At 34.3% G+C, this 19,781-nt stretch overlaps 1 protein-coding gene across 4 annotated transcripts in view; it reads right to left on the bottom strand.

The window, feature by feature from the left end:
• Positions 1 to 19,781, bottom strand: part of MEMO1 (mediator of cell motility 1) — a 95,474-nt gene that overhangs the window by 34,076 nt on the left and 41,617 nt on the right. For all 4 annotated transcript variants that reach the window (XM_039887465.1, XM_039887466.1, XM_039887468.1 and 1 more), the window contains exons 3-5: positions 19,252 to 19,320; positions 12,205 to 12,317; positions 10,278 to 10,389 (exon numbers count right to left, since the gene is read on the bottom strand). In XM_039887465.1, the coding sequence (XP_039743399.1) occupies positions 10,278 to 10,389; positions 12,205 to 12,317; positions 19,252 to 19,320 (294 nt within the window). The remainder of the gene's footprint in view (positions 1 to 10,277; positions 10,390 to 12,204; positions 12,318 to 19,251; positions 19,321 to 19,781) is intronic.

The raw sequence follows: 19,781 nt of genomic DNA, 5'->3' as shown, positions 1-19,781 counted from the left end.
CAAGAGCTAAAACTGTAACACTTCTAGAAGAGGGGTCAGCAAACATCCTTTGAAAGGGGCCATAACCAAATATTTTAGGTTTCTCAGCCACACAATCTCTGTAGCAACTACTTAACTATCACTGTAAGAGAAAGCAGCCATGGACAACATGTGAATGAATGGGTGTGGCTATGTTCCAATAAAATATTTACAATTACAAGCTGTGAGCCTGATGTGGTCTTTACACTATAGGCTGCTAATTCCTGTTTGGAAGATAAAATCTTTGTGACCCCAGATTAGGCAAAGGTTTCTTAAATATATTACTAAAAGCAGAATCCATACAAGAAAAGAATACTAAACTGAATTCATCAGACTTTTGCTCTTCAACAGACATTACTAAAAAAAAAGGAAAAGACAAGTCATACAATGGGAGAAAACTATTTTCAAATTATATGTGAATAAAGAACTTGTAGCCAGAATATGTAATATTTCTTACAACTCAGGAAAAAGACAAATTATCGAATTAAAACTAGGGCAAAATATGTGAACAGACATTCCACAAAAGAAGATACACAAATGACCAATAATCACATGAAAAGTTGCTCAACATCATGAGTCATAGGAGAGATGCAAATTAACACCAAAATGAGGTCACACTACATATCTATCAGAATGGTTATAATCAAAAAGATTAATAACAAGCATCGGCCAGAACGTGGAGAAACCGAAACCCTCATGCATTATTTCTTCTGCGATAGAAAATGGTGTCTTCTCTTTGGAAAACAATTGGGCAGTTTCTAAAACAGTTAAAACATAGACCTATCATATAACCGAGCAATTCCACTCCTAAGTACCTATTCAAGAGAAATGAAAACATGTGCTCACATAAAGACTTTTACAAGGATGTTTATAACATTATTCTTAACAGCTGAAAATGGAAATGACCCAAATGTCCATCAACCAGTGAATGGAGAAACAAAATGTGGTATACTCGGATAATGGAATAACTATTTGGCAATAAAAAGGAATGGACTACTGATATATGCTACAATATGGATGAACCTCGAAAACACACACTAAATGAAAAAAGACACACACAAAAGACTGTATCTTGTATGATCCCATTTATATAAAATTTCCAAAAAATGTAAATCTATAGAGACAGAAAGCAGATAAATGGTTGCCTCAGGTTGAGAGTGAGTGCAAGAATTTGCCCTAGAATATATATACCAGGTTTCTCTCTGGGTGATGATAACATTCTAAAACCAGATTGTGAGAGTGGTTGCACAACTTAATAAATTTACTAAATACTGAGTTGGATTCTTACATGGATGAATTTCATAGGATGTAAATCACACTTCAATAAAGCTGTTTTTTTTTTAAAAAAAAAAAAAGGGAGAAAATCCATCCTTGCCACTTGCAAGCTAGGCTATCTGCAACAGGTTACTTAAAACTACCCTAAGCCTCAATTTTGTCATCAGTAAAAAACAAGCTAATACTATTTACAAAGCTCTTGTGAGCACTTCAGTAATGTAGAGGAATGTTTTATCCCTTCTTTTTCTATCCTATACTTTATACCATGTTGCAGAAAATTAATACATCTAAGATGTGTAACAGATTAAAGAGAACTGAAATCCCAGAATTGATAGTGGAGCACTCTCTTTAAAAATAAACAATAATGCTGTAATGCCAATGCTCCTAATACAAAAATTCCAACATAAAAATGTGAATTGTATAGTTAACACAGTTACATAGTTAATTCTATAGTTAATATTATATTGCATATTTGAAAGTTGGTAAGAGTAGATCTTAAAAATCCTCACAAGAAAAAAATGTGAATTCTGATTTAAATAGTCTAAGTGATTAGAAAATATTCTGTCAGGGTTTTTACTTAATTAGTGGCAAAAAGTTAATGAAATCTTAAAATTGATGACATTTTAAACTAGATGAAGTACAGAATACAAATAGTTTATTGCTTTCTCTGAAATTAATCTGGATATGCGTCCCCCAAACAACATTAATTACTACAAAAATGTTCCTCTCTATACAAATTCGTCCAATCTCCTAAAGATTTCTGAAGCAGTCCAGAGCTTCTCATGGTGAGAATTTAAAAAAATCATAACTAAACCAGTCAAAAGGAAAATTATCCTTCTCCCCAAAGATGCTGAAACTGCTGCCACAAAAATACCACTATAGGATTTATTGTCCTTTCCTATTTTCGATAAAAAATATTCATGGCTGGGGGGTGGGGGAAATAAAACATATGTAGATAAAATACAAAAAATTTTACTCTGGTAAAAATAAAAGACATTCCAGTTTTCTCAAATGTCTTACACTACCTCTTGCTCATCCTTTTCATGGTCTTAGAACTTGACATTGTTCCATTATGACAAACAAAAAATTTTTCGCTATTATTCCAGAGATCCTCCACGTTCCATAATTCCTAATATACAGGTAATACTCAAAGCAAATCAATGTTCATGAAAAAGGAAAACTCAGAAATATATAAAGAAAAATGATGTTTGTTCTAAAATCTCAATAAATGACCACAAAAAAAGATTTAACTTTAAGACAGGCAGAAATATACAAATAACCATGAGTATAAGAGACATGGAACAAGAACACAATTGAAAATGGCACGGCTCTTGTGGCTGTCATTTAAGCTGGAGAGAAGTAGAAAATCTCCATTCTATGTCCAGAGATAAGCCAAGCCATTTCACTGTGTTAAAGACTAACAATCCAAGAACAGATCTTACTTTCCTCTGACCATTTCTAATATTTGAAAACCTTGATTGAGGCCACAATCAGAAAGGAAAGGAAAGTCTTAAGATCTAATACAAACCCAAGCTATAATAAGGGTTAGGATGGCTTGTGAGACAAAAATTCAGAGAGTTGGAATGGCAATGCAGCAGCCTGGAATTGGGAAAGAGGAATTTTGCTGGAGAATTAACATAGCAGGCCTGTTATGCAGTCTTTAGAAGGGCCTGCTTGTAAGACTGTCCTTGATTGACATCTGGGAACTTGGCTTTTATAATGTTCCTTATGTTGATTATGGTTATTTTACCCACTTGGGACACTGTACCAGCTTGCCCAGATGGTTTATAAACAATGTGATTATGGCTAACAGCTGCTTTCCTTCTGGGAGTTCAGAATTTCAGTAGCTGTGGCTAGTTACACGCAGGCGGAGTGCCTGAACAACCAGTCTCCAGTAAATATCCTGTGTTTTGAATCTTAAAGCAGGTTTCCTTGGCCAGAAATGTTACATGTTACATCCTGAAGGAAGCACATTCTATTCGGGCAACCCTAGTGGGAGAGAGGAATGTTAGAAGCCTGCACCCAGATTCCTCAGGATTCTGCCTAACATGTCTTTTTCCCTTGCTATTCCTGTGCTTCATTTCTTTCCTAATAAACCATAGTCATGAATACAACTGACTCGTTCTAGAGATCCCTTGAAAAAGGTGTTAAAGACAAAGTGGCATAAATGAATCATAACTGCTGAGTTTCAGGGAGCCCAATAAGGAAGAATTTCTCTCATCTTTTCCTCTTGATGAAATTCACCTTCAGAACACAGTGACATGCATGCAGACTTTATGCAGAATACTCTCACTGTGAGAAAGAACAATCTAACATGATCCAGGAACTGGGGAAGGGGAGGAAAGAGGTAAAAGGGGTAAAGTAAGCTGGCTGTCAATGACAACTAAAATTAACATTTAAGTTATTAAAAATCTTCACTGTTGAATCAGTTAAGTGAATCTAATGAGATTCTCAAAATCAATTTCAAAGACTATATCCTTCTGAATTTCCAAATGAGTACTAACACTAATAAGAAAGATTTTACAAGGACAGGTATATTTCAGGTACTAGAGAGCCATATAAACTCTATTCTGTAAACTCAACCATCTGAAGGAAAAAAAAGGATCATAAATTGGCCAAGTTTACTGTCAGAATTATATAAATTCCAGTATTTTGTGAGAAACAAGTCAACATTTCCATGTTCTACATTCTCTTAAATTTACACCTGTTTCTAGCTTTACCTTCTCTCATAATGGCATATTATTAGGCCTTAAACTTTTGCATTCTCTTAAAATCATCTTGCTGCCCCACTTATAAAATTTACCAAGTTCTGTTGATTCTAACCTTTACATGTCTCCCATAAACTGCTCAGTTTGCTACCCCATCCACCACTACCTTACTTCAAAGCTCTTATGATTTCTTTGTGGAACTATTTCTATCAGTCTCTTCCAACTCTAATCTATCCTTCACAGTACTATCACATCATCAAGGTGTTAGTATTCTTATAGGCAAGTTCTAATCACCTCTCACCCTCCTTTGGCTGAGGAACTTTAACTAGGTCTATACCAATCATGGAATAAAATACAAATATCCTAAAATGACATTCAGTGCCCTCTATAATCTGGTCCCAATCTACTGTTCCAACTTTCTAATCTAACCCTCTTACTCTGTGTCTCCGAAGGTCACCTACTCAAATGCCTCCAGCCCCAGGTCGATATCATATATGTGCGAAAAGCTGAATACTTCATTCAACTGTTCACACATATAGGAAGTGGTAGAACCAATATCCAAATAAAAACATTCATATATATTGAAAAACTTTTTAACTATGCAGGCCAAACAAACAAACAAAAAAAACATCTACAGACAGACTTCAGTTATTAGCCAAGCCTTTTGCATCTCCCGCAAGGTTAAGTCAAATAGTTTTCTGTTCTTAAAGTAAGTCCTGGATTTTCCTACTCCTATACTTTGTGTCTATGGTACTCCTGTTTCCACAAATACCTTCTGCCCCATTCTATAAAAATTAGAGCCATCTTCCAAGTCCACTCAAACGCCATCTCCTCCATGAAGCTGCCTCTGTGCTCCCTTAACTATTACCTCTTCGCTTGCACAACTCTTTTTTCTATTCCCATAAACTCTTCAGTTGCAAAGATATGAGACATTTGGAAAGTATATAACTAAGTTAAAGAAGCCAAACTGAAAAGGCCACATACTCTGTGATTCCAACTATATGACATTCCAGAAATCATATGACTAAATGACTGCAGATAATAAAAAGATCAGTAGTTACCAGAGGTTAGGTAGGGGTTGAGTTGGGGAAGGGAATGAATATGTAGAGCACAGGAGGTTTTTAGAGCAGTGAAACTATTCTGTATGGTACTATAATAGTAGATACACAACATTAGGCATTTGGCAAAACCCCATCACAAAGAGAGAACCCTAATTAAACTGTAAACTTTAGTTAAAAATAATGTATCAATACTGGTTCATCAATTTTAACAAAGGTATTATTTAATGCAAGATGTTAAGAACAAGACAAACTGTTTAGTTAATAGTATCTGATATCATACGAAGGCATCTGAGAGTAGTGTTCTCAGGAAACTCAAAATATAATTAATTGAATAAACATAAGAATTACAAGACTTAGGTTTAACTAGCTTGGTAAACTATGCAAAATAAAGATTTCTTTTAATAATGGTCTAAGTACTCCAAGAGTTATCGAATCCTAACCACAATGAATTTTAAGACTGGCTAAAACCTAAAGTAGAAGATGGAACAAATTTAAATACACTAAGCTGTGTTTTGAGTTGTCCATGTTCCAAAATATTGGCAGTAAGAAAAAGTACTATATGGCTAAGGAAAGAAGATATTTTTACAGTGAACAAGAACAGTTTTACAGGGCCATACTTCTCAAACACTTTCAAAGTTACCAAAGCATCCTATTTGCTCTGTACATTTTTCTGAACAAAAAGCAATGAATTTGAGGCAAAGGAATTGTTCTATATCTTAATTGTGTGGCTATCTACAAGTCAACATTTGTAAATACACATGGAATTCTACGCCATAAAGAATACATTTAATAGTGGACAATTTGGTGATGGACAGTGAGGAGGGGCGTTGAGGAGAATGGGGTGAAGGGTTAAAGAAGCACAAATTAGTAATTGATAGCTGGTCATGGGGATGGTGAGCACGGCATAGGGAATGCAGTTAGCATTAATATGATGGCTAAGCGGAGGGCCAGAGGAGGAAGGGAGCAATTGGGGGATCATTTTATGAACAATACAGATGGCTAACTGATGTACTGTATACGTGAAACTAATTTAAATAAATTTATTTTTTTAAAAAAAGAGCACCCATAAAGGATCCTTCAAAAATGCAAAAAATAAAGAGTACATTTACCTGTATGTAAATTACCAAAAAAAATCAACTAAAAATATAAACTGTAAACAAACAGTGAACGGGGATGATATAGAGAAAGGAGTAAAGGAGAGGAAAAGATAACTGAACAGAGTAAAATGCAGAGAAAAAGAAAAGTTGGGATGAAATACTGTTATTTTGAGTTAACTAGTTTTTTTCCAAGATAGATGGTTTCTACATATCCTAACTTAATTTCCCCAAAAGCAATTATATGCAATAGTAAATATCATGAATTTCTATGGTAAAGATAATATATAGAAAAAGGATCAGAACAAGATATGATCTCTTCCTTACATGTTTTAATTTACACAAATAAACATGTAAATATAAATCATACATATTCACAAAATGCATAATTTTTACTATCAGTAAACACTGGTTGAGGGGAAGCAGAGAGACTTTTATTTTGTACTTTCTGATACTGTTTATCTTTTCAAGCCACGTACGTGTACTTTCTTAATGTCAACAGAGTTAACTGAGCAAGGGATTATGAGTCATTTTGCTTTCTCCTTTATACTACTCATTATTATTTTAAAAAGCTCTAATAAACATCATTGTTTAAATCTGTTTAAAATAACACACAGAATTATAAATAATACTTTAGATATGTAACTTTTGTAAATCTGTAAAAATAACTTGTATTGAAAAATAAGGGAAAAGTTAATTAAATGGTAAATTGATTAAAGTATTACACAGACATACTATAAAGTCTTATGTACACCCAATAAAAAGGAGTAAAAATGACATGGAAATGTGTTCATGATATGAAAAGCAGTTAATAAAAAAGAATCTTTGACCTCATTTTTGGGAAAACATTTAATAAAAGTATTGAAAATGAAAAGATCGCTATTAATTCACTCAATAATTAATTACCGAAATCCTTTTGTGTACCAAGTACAGTGGTGGGTACAGAGTAGACCGGCTGCCCTTGAGCAGGGAACAGATTAGGTAACTGTCAGGCAAGGGAAACAGACTTATCTACAAGACCCAAGGAACTATCAAATGCAGTGGTACTGTGGCAGGCTGTCTGCAAATACAATCATCAAAAATTCCTCCCATCAAGAGTAGAATCTATTTCTTCTTCCTCTTGAACCTAGTTTTGCAACTTGCTTTGATGAGTAGATTGTGGCCTAAGTGATACTGTGCAGTTTCCGAGCCTAGGTATTAAGGGGCCTGAAAGTTTCTACTTTTAAGTTCTTGCAATCCTGAATTGCCATGTTTTTCATCAAAGTCCAAGGCTATCCTGCTCGTGAAGGACAGCATGTAGAGAGGCCCTGAAGGATGACTGACAACAAAATGGAAATAGCATCAAGATGAGAACTAAGGTGCCTCAGCAGATAACCAATATCACAGCCCCAGACAGGAAGTGAAGACATCTTGGAACCTTCAGCCTAGGTCAACCTGCTTCGACTGGCAGATACAGAAGATGAGTTGTAGCCACTCACCCCAACCACATGTCTAGCTCACAGAACCATAAACAAATAAGCACGTTGAGGTGGTTTGTCATGCTGCAGATAAAAAATGGTATCCGGAAAGAGTACTACTGTAACAGAAACCTAAAACATACAATATTGGCTTTTGGGACATAGAGGCAGACAGAAGCTATAAGGGCAACAGGAGACTGGAAGCTGGAAGAGCAGTAAGGAAACTGCTACAGGAGGCCTGAAGAAGGATGATCCATATCATATACTAGCAGAACAATTAGCATAACTCTCACATGAATAATTTAGAAAGTCAAAAATATACATGAGTGAACCTATAGATCGAGCTAAAAAAAAATTCCAGGCAAAATATTCAAAGTGTCAATGGCTTCTTTACAGCCATATACAAGACGGTACAAGAAGAAAAACGAGCTAAAGAATTACAAGCAGAATTTTTTTAAATACAGTTGACCTTTGAACAACACAGGTTTGAACTACATGAGTCAATTTATACATGAATTTTTTTCAGTAAGTACAGTACTGTAAACATATTTTTCTCTTCCACATGATTTCCTTAATAACATTTTCTTTCCATTAGCTTACTTTATTATAATACAATATATATTACATATAACATACAAAATATGTGTTAATTGACTTTATGTTATCGGTAAGGCTTCTGGTCAACGGTAGGCTATCAGTGGCTAAATCTGGTGGGGGGAGTCCAAAGTTATATGTGGATTTTCAACTGTCCAGGAGGTCGGCAATCCGAACTCCCATGTTGTTCAAGGGTCAACTGTATTTCTAACCAGGAGTTGTTTGGTTGGAAAATAACCGATTCTTATAACTAGCCTCTACTGATAGCAAAATACTGTCAAAGAAACAGCATGAGGGCAAAGACCAAATGCAGAGTGCTACCAGTAAACCATGGGCTCACAATCATCCCGCCAAAAATGCATCTGTAGGATCCTTTGTTAAGGCCTCAGAAAGACATAAGACAGTGCTTACATATTCTCTCAGGTAGGCAAACAGGCTTCTAATAAACTTAGAGGACCCTAACTTGGGATCCAAAGTAGAGAGAGTCCTGTCTCAGAAAAAAATATGAATGTGACTTTTGTCTAATAGAATGCCCTTATAATCGGATATACAGAAAACCCACCAAGTGTTTAATGGAATTCTATTAGTTTGGGGGGAGGAAAAATACTGTTCCAAATGAAAAGAGGCCTGTCACATACATGAAGCAGAGTGAAACTGCTACTCAGGTACAAACAAGGACCATTTCAGGGAGTAGAGCGAAGAGCCTGAAGGACACAGCCAAGAGCTGAGAAAAATAATGAATTATGAAAGCCACCACCAGAAGACAGAACTAAGCCATAATTAAGAATGTTCTCGATTCCCTGGTTACATCAAAATTGCTTTGGACCAAAGACTGCTTTATGCTTCCCATTCTTTCACTCTCCATCAGAGCATCCTCTGTGCTTAGCTGTCCCTGTCTCAAAATTATATATTGAGTGTCTACAGGAAGGGGAGTATAATTTGTCTTCTTGGTTAATGGGTATCCAAAGAGGCACTGTACCCAAGGAACTGCTTCATCCACATCTCAAGCTAATGCATATCATAAAATAATGAACTTTGAACCTGAGATTTCTGGGCATCTTAGGAGTGTACACACTGCATGTTGAAAAGAGGTGAATTGTCCACCAGAGGAAGAACTGTGATAGTCTATCTGCAAACACGGCTGCCAACAATTCCTCCTATTCCTGTATACACATGCTACTCCTCCCATCAAGAGGCAGAACCTATTTCTCCTTCACTTAAATTTTGGCTAATATTGTGTTCTGCTTTAAAAAACAGAATACAGTGAAAATGATCCTACGTAGTTTCAGGCCTAGGCCTTCACAGGTCAAGAAATTTCTGTTTTGTCCTTTTGCTACCCTGAATCATCATGTAAGGAAATCTAGGCTATCCTTCTAGAAAGAGGCCAAGAAGAGAGAAAAGCCCTGTTAGATGAATAAACAGGCCATTTAAAGAACAAATGAGGTGTCTCAACTAAAGACCAGCTCTAAAGCCATGTTGATCTTCTAGCCCCATGTGAACCACCTCGGTGAACATCTTGTATACCAGAGTAAGGCATGCCCTGCCCAAAATCCTGACCCAAAACTTGTAAGCAACAAAATAGTTGTGATTTTAGGCCGATAAGTTTTGCAGCAATCTGTTACTCACTAATCTATCAAGCATATTATAAAAGAGATTCATGTACTTTGTGTAAAGCTAAAATAAATGACCTCCAAAGTTACACCCAAATCTAAGATATTATTATTACTTACTTATAGCGCCATACCATAAGAGAATGTAATTGCTAAGTAAGTGTCGAATGAATAAAATAACAGGCAAATCAATACACACAAACACATACACGAGTGGGTTTTTTTAAAAATTTCCACCTAATAAAACAACCATGTTAATTCCCACATTCAGCCTTCACAAGCAAACTACTCAAAACCAACTTCAACCCACATTAAGAAAATCCAACCCCAAATTTTTATCTCATTTCAAATAAAAATTTTTAATCTCCTTACTCTAATGATTAGCTTACCCTAGTTAAAATAATTCCAAAGAAATTATTATCTATGATTTCTCTGGGATTTCTTATATTAATCAATATACCTTTCCATGGCTTTAGCTGTATAAGGCAAATGCATTTCAATACTGTGTTCATCTTCATCTGTCTGCAGAGACATGCGTTCAAACATTCCTGTCTTCCATAGTTCTCCGTAAACTAAAGAGATTTCAAAATATAGTAAAACAAACATATTAATGTATATCTTTATCCTATGAGACTCTACCCAGTAACACAAAACTACATGCTTTGGCAAAAGACAAGCACCACATTAATATTTTCCTTCATTTTTTTCCTATTTCTATTTTTAAAAAAGAAAAAACAAGCTTCTTACATACCAGACAAAACAATAATACATATAATACCATAACATTTTTATATTACATAGCTGTATTAGGGCACAGTTGATTAGAACTCCTACTGAAATACGGAAAAACTACTGGTGTCCTTACTCATGAGATTAATATAGTTTTTGAGTTTTGTTTTGTTTTTTAATGAAATGTATAGGATGATCATTTCACATCTCAGGTTCCTGCATAATAATAACAGAAAATTCCCACTAAGAATGCCATTTTTCTCAAAATTAAAAATAAAGCTTGTGGGATAAACCAGAAGACAAATTCACCACAGTACCATGCTATAAATTACATTAAAATGATCTAGTAATTCAGACCCTTATGATGAATTGTACCTAAAGTGTGATATTGTACAACGATGAAATTTAATATAAAAAAAGATATGAGTATTTCTGTCTTATCCTAGAACAGAACCAACATTTTTATAACTGCATCAAAGAAATGTGCTTACCAATATCAAGGAAAGAACTACAAATGTGCTATGACTTTTTTTCTACAAAATTATACCCAATTAAAAATCTTCCATTCCTTCATTGGCAGGCTATCCAAAACCAAGATTTTCTGAATGCTCCAATAGCTTTGAAAAATAAAGTGTGTCCCTTAAAACCATCCCAGGGAATAATACTAGTAATACTTCGGCTTCATTAATAAGACACAGTTTAATAACAAATTACTAATACTCTATGATACTTAACCCAAATTATGAATATTTATGCCTAAAAAATAAAGATGATCATTTCCTTTGTAAATGGCTTCTTCCACTGTATGAAAGTATTTTTTGCAAAACTTCTTGGAACAGTAAGTGCTCAACATACTTAAAATATAATTTGATGAACTGGAAGGATATACATCAAGCTCATAAAAGTGGTTACTTTTGAGAATGTAAATTGAGTTCAGATGAGGGGAAAATTTTGAGTCAATTGTAGATGATGAGTACATGAATATTTGTAACATTATTCTCTATATTACTCTGCATTTTTTTAAATTATCCTCTCCCAATCTCCAAAAAGTATTATTTCAAGTCAAAGGTTTTATTTTACACATTCAATATATGAGACCCAAATAAATAAAAAATGTGATTTCTAAAAGCTTACCAAAAAAATAAATCAAAATAATAGATATTTTAAAAATAAAATACACAAGATTTACGTAGCACCCTTCTTTCAGAGTTTCACAACTATGGTCTCATTTTTTTCCCTTAAAAATCATTTGATAGGAAATAAGGCATTATCACCATTATCTATCTACTGTGAGGAAAGTGACTGATATATAGAGAGGTAGACTAACATGCCCAAAACTTTTCATCAAACTGTTGTAGGTACTACTTTCTTGTCCCATGGTACAATGACTACATGCTACTTCTCTGGCTGTTAATGGAACCATTACAGTCTGGAAACTAGTGGGATTTAACAATTTTTGTGGCTGGCAGAAAACCTGTGGTTGTCTTTTAGACATATGGAAGATTTTTTGTTTTTATTTTTTTGTATATAAAACAAATATTATCTTAAAAATTAAGATAGTACTTATGATATTCATATTTTTAGTTTTTTAATTAACTTTGAATTCCTATTGAAAAACCTTTAGCTGTTTAAAAGCTATAAGATTTCTATATACTTACTCTTTTGGTCAATACGAAGGTCATACAGAGGTGTCCTATATATATCCACACTGGAAAGTGCACATCGAGAGAGGGGCACATGATGAGAAGGCCCAAGGATGAAAATTCTCCGGCTAGGAGGTATACAACAAAAAACACAGAACAATTGCACTTCTACACAAACCTTATTAAAGCAAAAAAAAAAAGTAATTTTTAAAAAAATTACATGTAGTACTGTTTTCCTTGATTTCATTGCCTACTGTTATGTGCTAAATTGTGTTCCCCTGAAATTCATATGTTGAAGTCTCACCCCCAGTATCTAAGGGTGTAACCAAATTTGGAGATAAAAATCTTTAAAGATGTGATTAAGTTAAAATGAGGCCATGAGGTTGAGAACTGAATCATATATGACTGATGTTCTTATAAGAAGAGACACCACGGGCGCACATGCACAGAGAGGTGACCATGTGAAAAAACATCAAGAGGACAACTATCTGCAAGCCAAGGAGAGAGATCTCAAGAGAAACCAACCCTACCAGCACCTTGATCTCAGGCTTCCAGTTTCCAGAACTGCGAGAAAATAAATTTCTGTTGTTTCAGCCACTTAGTTCGTGGTATTGTTATGGCAACACCAGCAAACTAATATACCTACTAATGATTAGCTCCAATCTTTTTGTTGGAAGGCACTAAAAAGAACCATGGTCAACACCTGGAAATACCAGTTACTGGCTATCTACAGTAAATCAACCTGCTATGCTTAAAATCATCTCGGTATTCACAACCACTAGTTTACAGAAGGTTTTCAATAGCTACCGTAATTGAATTTTAAACATTTCATCTATTAAATAAAATCTCAACATTCTAACAAAGTCTAAACTCACCTTCTAAGGTCTGTCACAACTTTAATAAAAATGCATAACAGTATAAATTCTAAAATTCCATATAAAATATCATTACAAAGCAGTATTCTGATAAAGCTATTTCCACATTTCTTCCATGGCAGAGAAAAAAGGCATCTTGTTGAGAAGAATTCTGTGTAAGCTTTCTCTGTTCCCATTCAAGAAGCAGGCATTCTCAAAAACAAAGAAATTTGATTATGTGTTATTTGCACTGTAGGCTAAAGAAAAAAACTGGACTAAACAGTAGCTTAAATCTTTATAATCCTTTTATCTTAACATCAAGAGTAAAATTAACTTCCTTTCATTTTAGTTCAAACATCTCTACCATCTAAATTCCCAAACCATCTATTTCCTCTATTCTCCAGATTCATATAAATGAAATTTACACACACACACACACACACACACACACACACACCCTGAAAGAACCAAAATTCTGAGAAAAGAATACACGATAGGCTATGTACCTAGAAAATTAAGTACTACTCATTACTAAATTAATGAACAAAGACTGAGACATGAGCTAGTTCTTTCATATCAAAAACTTGCAGGACAAGAAATGTGTGCTTTAGCAATATAGTGATAAAATTCTATTACAGCTAAGAAAATTAACCTATTATCTGCTATGTGTTACTTGTTATTTGGAAAGGGTAAGAGATAAGAAAGATGTGGACAAGGAAAAAGCGATTCTCAGTTTAGAATCCCAAAATCACCTCAAGATGTTACACATAGCAAACATATAAGACTTCGTTCACAGGCCATTTCTAGTCAGAAACACTTCTTTTCCTGCCTCCCCTACCCGCCCCCCTCCCCGCTGCTAACACTCACTTCCTGTCATTATCATTATGATCAACTCAATAACCATTTCATAAAAATAAGATAAAATCTATAGATTCCTAAATGAACAAAAGAGATAACACTATGTTTTCCTATCTTAACAGCATATAAATATCACAATTTTTAAAATTAAAGTCTAATGAAGAACATACATAATGGTAAATTCTTGAGTATTGAAGTGACTTGTCTAAAGACAGGTATTTACACGAACTAAGAACCAAATATGAAAAAAATATATTTTTATGTTTGAAGAATACATGTCTATAAAAAGAGAGAGGGATAGAATATTTACAATCAGAACTCTCCTGGGAAATCCAGGATAATTAAAATATGAAATGACTTTTAAAATATCAATCTAAACTCGAGGTATAGATCATTTTATAGTTAAGTGTAACAATGTTCTCACAGTGACCACAAGATGAGCACTACTTCAGAAATAAAGACCCACGGTCAGCCTGGGAAGTCTAACTGCCTCCTCTAATACTTGACTATGTATGTACCTTGCCTGCCTCTTTGTCAGACCCAACCTAGCTAGAAAGATAAAGACTGCTGGGGAAAGAGCACCCTGAATCCTGGATTAGCCAAACATGTGCCCAACACATCCTTCCAGTTTGGCGGAAACTCACCCAAAGGCAACATAGTGAAGTTCCACATCTGGTTAAAAGAGATAATAGGGAAAAGGAAGCTTAGGTCTCATCAGCATAAAACCCTTAATAGTGATGTACCCAAAAACAAACCAAAAAAAGCTAGGTATCATTGAAGAGAAGAAGACAAGACGTGTATATTGAACCAGTAGTAATCGCAAAATGGGTCTTTTGTTAGCTGGATGCTAACAAAAAGAAAATTAGTAGTGTAAATAAAAGATAAGGCATTTTCCTTTCTATTTTTTTCTTTTTTCTTTTTTGCTAGATTGCTAGACCCATAAACACTAAGGCCATAGAAATATTTTGGAGAGAAAGAGTAATACGAGCATTGAAAACAATGCCACTTTCTCTCCCCTCTTCGATAAGTTGCAAGGTACTTTGTTTTTAAAGAAGTAACTTTTAAATATTAGCATATCATCACTGTTGGCACACATGTAAGAGAAAACTTTAATATGAAAAAATGGGATAAATCAGTAAGCATTCTTTCAGAAGTATAGTTCACATATAATATCTCCAGAAAATTCACACTTGTGGAATTACTTACTGTGATGAGTGTTGTCTGTGTACCCAATACGTAAGTTACCTGAGTCTCTGCCCTCATATTCAACTATTTTTTTCTAAATAATGGAACACAAGTAATTTTTTAAAGGTGTTCCATGGCAAATGGAGGTATTCTAACTAAAGAATAAAATGTCATATGGACCCATATAAGATTGCTTGGTGCTTTTTCTGCCCTGCAAAAATATGAATCAAGTTACTGTCTAAGTATACCCTGAGTTCCAGTTTTTAATTACAATTTTAGTAATAGAAAAAGACTTTTGCAACTATAAATATGGAAAAGAACTTAACTAAATGTATCATTTTAAAATTTTCTTAAACACCCAGAGTGCTATTTTTGAAACATAAATTGGATCATATCACTCCCCTGCTTAAAAAGTCTTTCAATGGCTTTTCATGGTCAGAGGATAAAATCTAAAATCCTTACACTGGGTCTAAAGTCTCAAATGAAATGGCCCTATCTTGTACTACTCTTCGCCTTGATCACAATACTTTATGTACACTGGTCTTCTTGCAGTTACTTGATGACACATACAGCTTTGCCTACAAGCTTTCACAAGTGCTACTTACTGTTCTTTTTGCTTGGCTTAAAAATCATTTCTTCAGAGATGCCTTCCCCAACACCTTATCTACACTCTAAATCCAATCACCCTGTATCACAGCAGTTCTCAAAGTGTGGACTATGGAATCCTCAAAACTCTTTCAAGGAATCCACAAAATTTAAAAAAAAAAAAAACTATTTTCATAATAATACAAAGAAGGTATGTGCCTTTTTCACTGAGATGACATCTTCGCTTATGGTACAAAAGTGAGGCTGGGTAAACCAATGGCACATCAGAACTACGATCAAGCTAATGGAGTCAATATATACTAAGTATCATGGATTCTTCATCCAACAAGCTTTTTAAGGCCGGTTTCACTTAATTTCATTAAACCTTGAACTTTGAGTACAGTTTTATAAAAATAGTCTATATAAAAATATGAATTCAATTTGCGATGATAAATGCACAGATCATTTCTGCCACAATACAGAAGGGTGTCTCAGGGAAATGTATTAGTGTAATTGTGAGTTGTGAGCTAAACGATTTTTCATGGAATGGACTTTTTACTTCAAAAAATGACTGCAGACAGATTTAAGTATTCGGCAGAAATTTTCTAGGAAGATGAACAAAATGAACCTGCCACTTTAAAGAAAACATTAAAGCTTTTAAGTGAAAATTTGCCTTTTGCAAGACTTCTATTACTGAGACTAACAGCTTCCCAATAATGAAAAATTTTTCTGATGACATTGGTGGTAATATTAACAAATGTGATTTTTTTTTTACATTGTATGATAAGCATCAACATTTGAAAGATTTGCACAAATTAATGAACAAATATTTTCCAAATGTTCCATGAAGGATATTACAAAAATCATGTGAAGGTAAACGATGTCTTCAAAACGCAAGACAGTATAGTACAAAAGATGATCCCAGTTACTGCGTAGAGAATGAATTAGTGTGGAAGGTAATAATGGAGGATAGTGGTATAGAACTTAACCTTCTTTCTTTGATTGTTATTTTTTCTCTATACTTCTCATAGTTCCCAAAAGGATGTTCTTTCTTTTTTCTCAAAGGACTCCGAACACCCTGCAAATCTCAAGAAAGGCCACTTTCAAGAGAATACAACTATGACTCAATTATTATTGTTAACACTTAGACCTTCAAATTTATTTATTCAGAATTCAATTATTATATACTAAGTACAAAAATAAGCTGATTACATCATTATACATTTGCCTCTCCTTTTACTGATTTCCTTTATCATCTTCTTAGCCCTTAGCTCTCTTCTCTTTTTATTATTATTTTTTTCTTTCCATTTTCACTTTCTATCAACTTATTTAACACATGCTTTCCACTTCTATCTATATTGCTCTGTATCTCTCTATGTATTCCAAGGCCAAATTTCATTTGGGGGTACCCTTCTAGCAGATAACATCATCAATAAAAACTCTGCCAAATAGAAAAAGGTTTAGAAAAATCTGTTACATAAACTAATCTTGGTGGTTTATAAGTCAGGGTCAAAGCTTCTGAAAATCTTTCCAATCTAATTTCTATTTGTTCTTATTCATGAAATAATTTAGTTGAGATTGCATATCAAATATATATCAAGACACGTTTGTTAAGGACACCCCTCAAAACATCATAAATGAGGCAGGGCTAACCAAAATATCATCAATTTGGCAACATTATTATTTTATTTATTATTGAAAACTTCCTAAAAATATTTTTCAACAAAGGTATGACACAATGTACAAAACACACTATATAAAAACAAAAAGAGCAGCTTTTTCGTTTTAAAAAACTGAACAAATTGCTCGAAGGCAAAGGAGTAGGCTATGGGTGAGATCTTTTTTAAAACTCATGGCTGCTGTGAGTTACTTCTTTTGATTAATTACCCTTCATCTCTATAGTACAGGTCTAACCTAACAATCAACACAGGACAAAATTAAGATGATCGATTCCATCTATTCACACAGTGTGTGTACGACTGGCAATACAGACTGGACCCTGATACTGGTCCACATACAGTGAATTAACTATTTAAAATAAAATGGTGATCAGCAAATTAAGTAATTTAGGTGGCTATTTCCAGCAAAAACCTTTGAAAGTTCATGTTTCTTATTTTAGAGAGTAGTATACTAAGCATTAGAAAGTTCACAATTTTCTCATTTTAGACAATAGTATGCTGCTCAGTCTCAATTTGCCAGAAAGATTTTTTAAAGCTAATTTCAAAGCTGTCATTGAATTATTAAACGCTTACATGCTTCAAATATCGTAAGAAATACACTATCAGATTCTAAAATAATTCAGGTACTTTATTCTGTCAATGAAAAATTATTCTTCTTTCGTTAACCACAACTTACAAGTACACTACAGAATTTTAAATTACAAAATGACTAAAAGAGAACAAAGAGCTCTGAATTTTTCTTAAAAGAGCTCCTCTCCAGGTTTTCAAAGAAAAATTTAAAAACCTAAATATTTAACTGTTAGTATTCCTGTACCCAATTCCAACATGCGTGTGGGGGAGGGGGGACAGGTGGCAGGGGTGTTCTCCACACTTCCAACAAGCAATTCTTGGACATAAGCTGGGTGTCCAAGGATTCAATTCAGTTCTGACACTGTCTACCTAGAGATAGCGTCAGGTGCCACAGGTTAAGGATTCAGACCTACAAGAAATGTTCCCCCAACCCCCACTTCAGATGCCAGTCTGAAGCCCAGGTTGTCACCTGGGCTCCCATGACCCCTTCCTTGGGTTTGATTAATTTGCTAGAGCAGCTCACAGAACCCAAACATTTTATTTCTAAGATCACTAGTTTATTATAAAAGGATATAACTCAGGGACGGTCAGATGGAAGAGATGCATAGGGAAAGGTACGGTGAAAAAGCATGTAATTTCCGTGCCCTCTCCAGGGTGCCAGTCTCCCCCAGATCTTCATGTGTTCACCAGCCTAAAAGCTCTCTGAACTCTGTCCTTTTCAATCTTTGTGGAGGCTTCATTACGTAGTCATGGTTGATTAAATCATTGGGCACTGGTGACTGATTCAACCTCTAGGCCCATTCCAGTCCCCAGAGGTCAGGAATGGGCCTAAAAATTCCAACCCTCTAATCGCATGATTGGTTGTCCTGGCAACCAGCCTCCATCCTTAGGTGGGGTCCAAAAGTCACCTCATTACACCTCTCTATAATAAGAGGGCACCTTTGTCACATCCAGTCCTTAAGAAATTCCAAGGGTTTTGGAACCTGTGAGTCAGGAACTATGAACTAAGACCAAATATATATAAGAAATATATTTCGGTCATCACTTAAATGACCAAAATATATTTCTTATAAATCACAATATAATATTAACCTTCTAACATTTCCAGAACTAAACATTTTACCAACTAAAGGGAATGTAAAAACTAAATGTTCAGATAATGAAAGACAATATTAAAGCTTTCATAACCTAAATAAGCTATAATCAAATTTGTAAAAAGTCAAATTCCTAATGAAAGAGTACATAATAACAATAAGTATGAAAAACAAATTACTCCAGTATAATTCCCAATCTTTTCCCACAAACGAATGGTCTCTAACTATATTACTTACGTAATAGATGGATCCACTTGTTTGTAAGCATGAGCAGCACAAGACCCACAGTACGTATATCCTGCATGGCTACAAAACAAAATATTTTTAAACTTAATTACCAAATTCAAAATCAAGATATTCTGAAAAATAAAACTTTTTTAAAAATTGTATTTAAAATTTTTAAAAGTTAACTATGGTAAATATAACAGAATTGAGTGTACAGATTAAAAAGCAATGTAACTAACAATGCAACTTCTGGACAATAATAGGAAACACATAATTGTTCTGTGTTCCAATTTTTAATTTTAAAAACTATTTTGTAAATTTTTTGGTCTGAAGAAGGATTAGATTTGGAGATTCAAGGCTCACCAGAAGTTGCTAATGTAACACTAATACTGTATGAGTTTTTAATATTCCCCTTCAATACCATTAGCAGAATATCATATAACAATGATAACACCAAGAGCAAATCAACTCAGACAAAAAAAAAAAGCACCCTACAACAAACTTCCCTCTGTGTCTTTATCAGTAAGATAATTGACTTGGCC

The sequence above is a fragment of the Pteropus medius genome, unplaced genomic scaffold (genome assembly GCF_902729225.1).
Source record: "Pteropus medius unplaced genomic scaffold, Ma_sr-lr_union100, whole genome shotgun sequence".
NCBI lineage: Eukaryota > Metazoa > Chordata > Mammalia > Chiroptera > Pteropodidae > Pteropus > Pteropus medius.
Note: the sequence above shows the minus strand (reverse complement) of the source record. Positions and strands in the feature narration are given on the sequence as shown.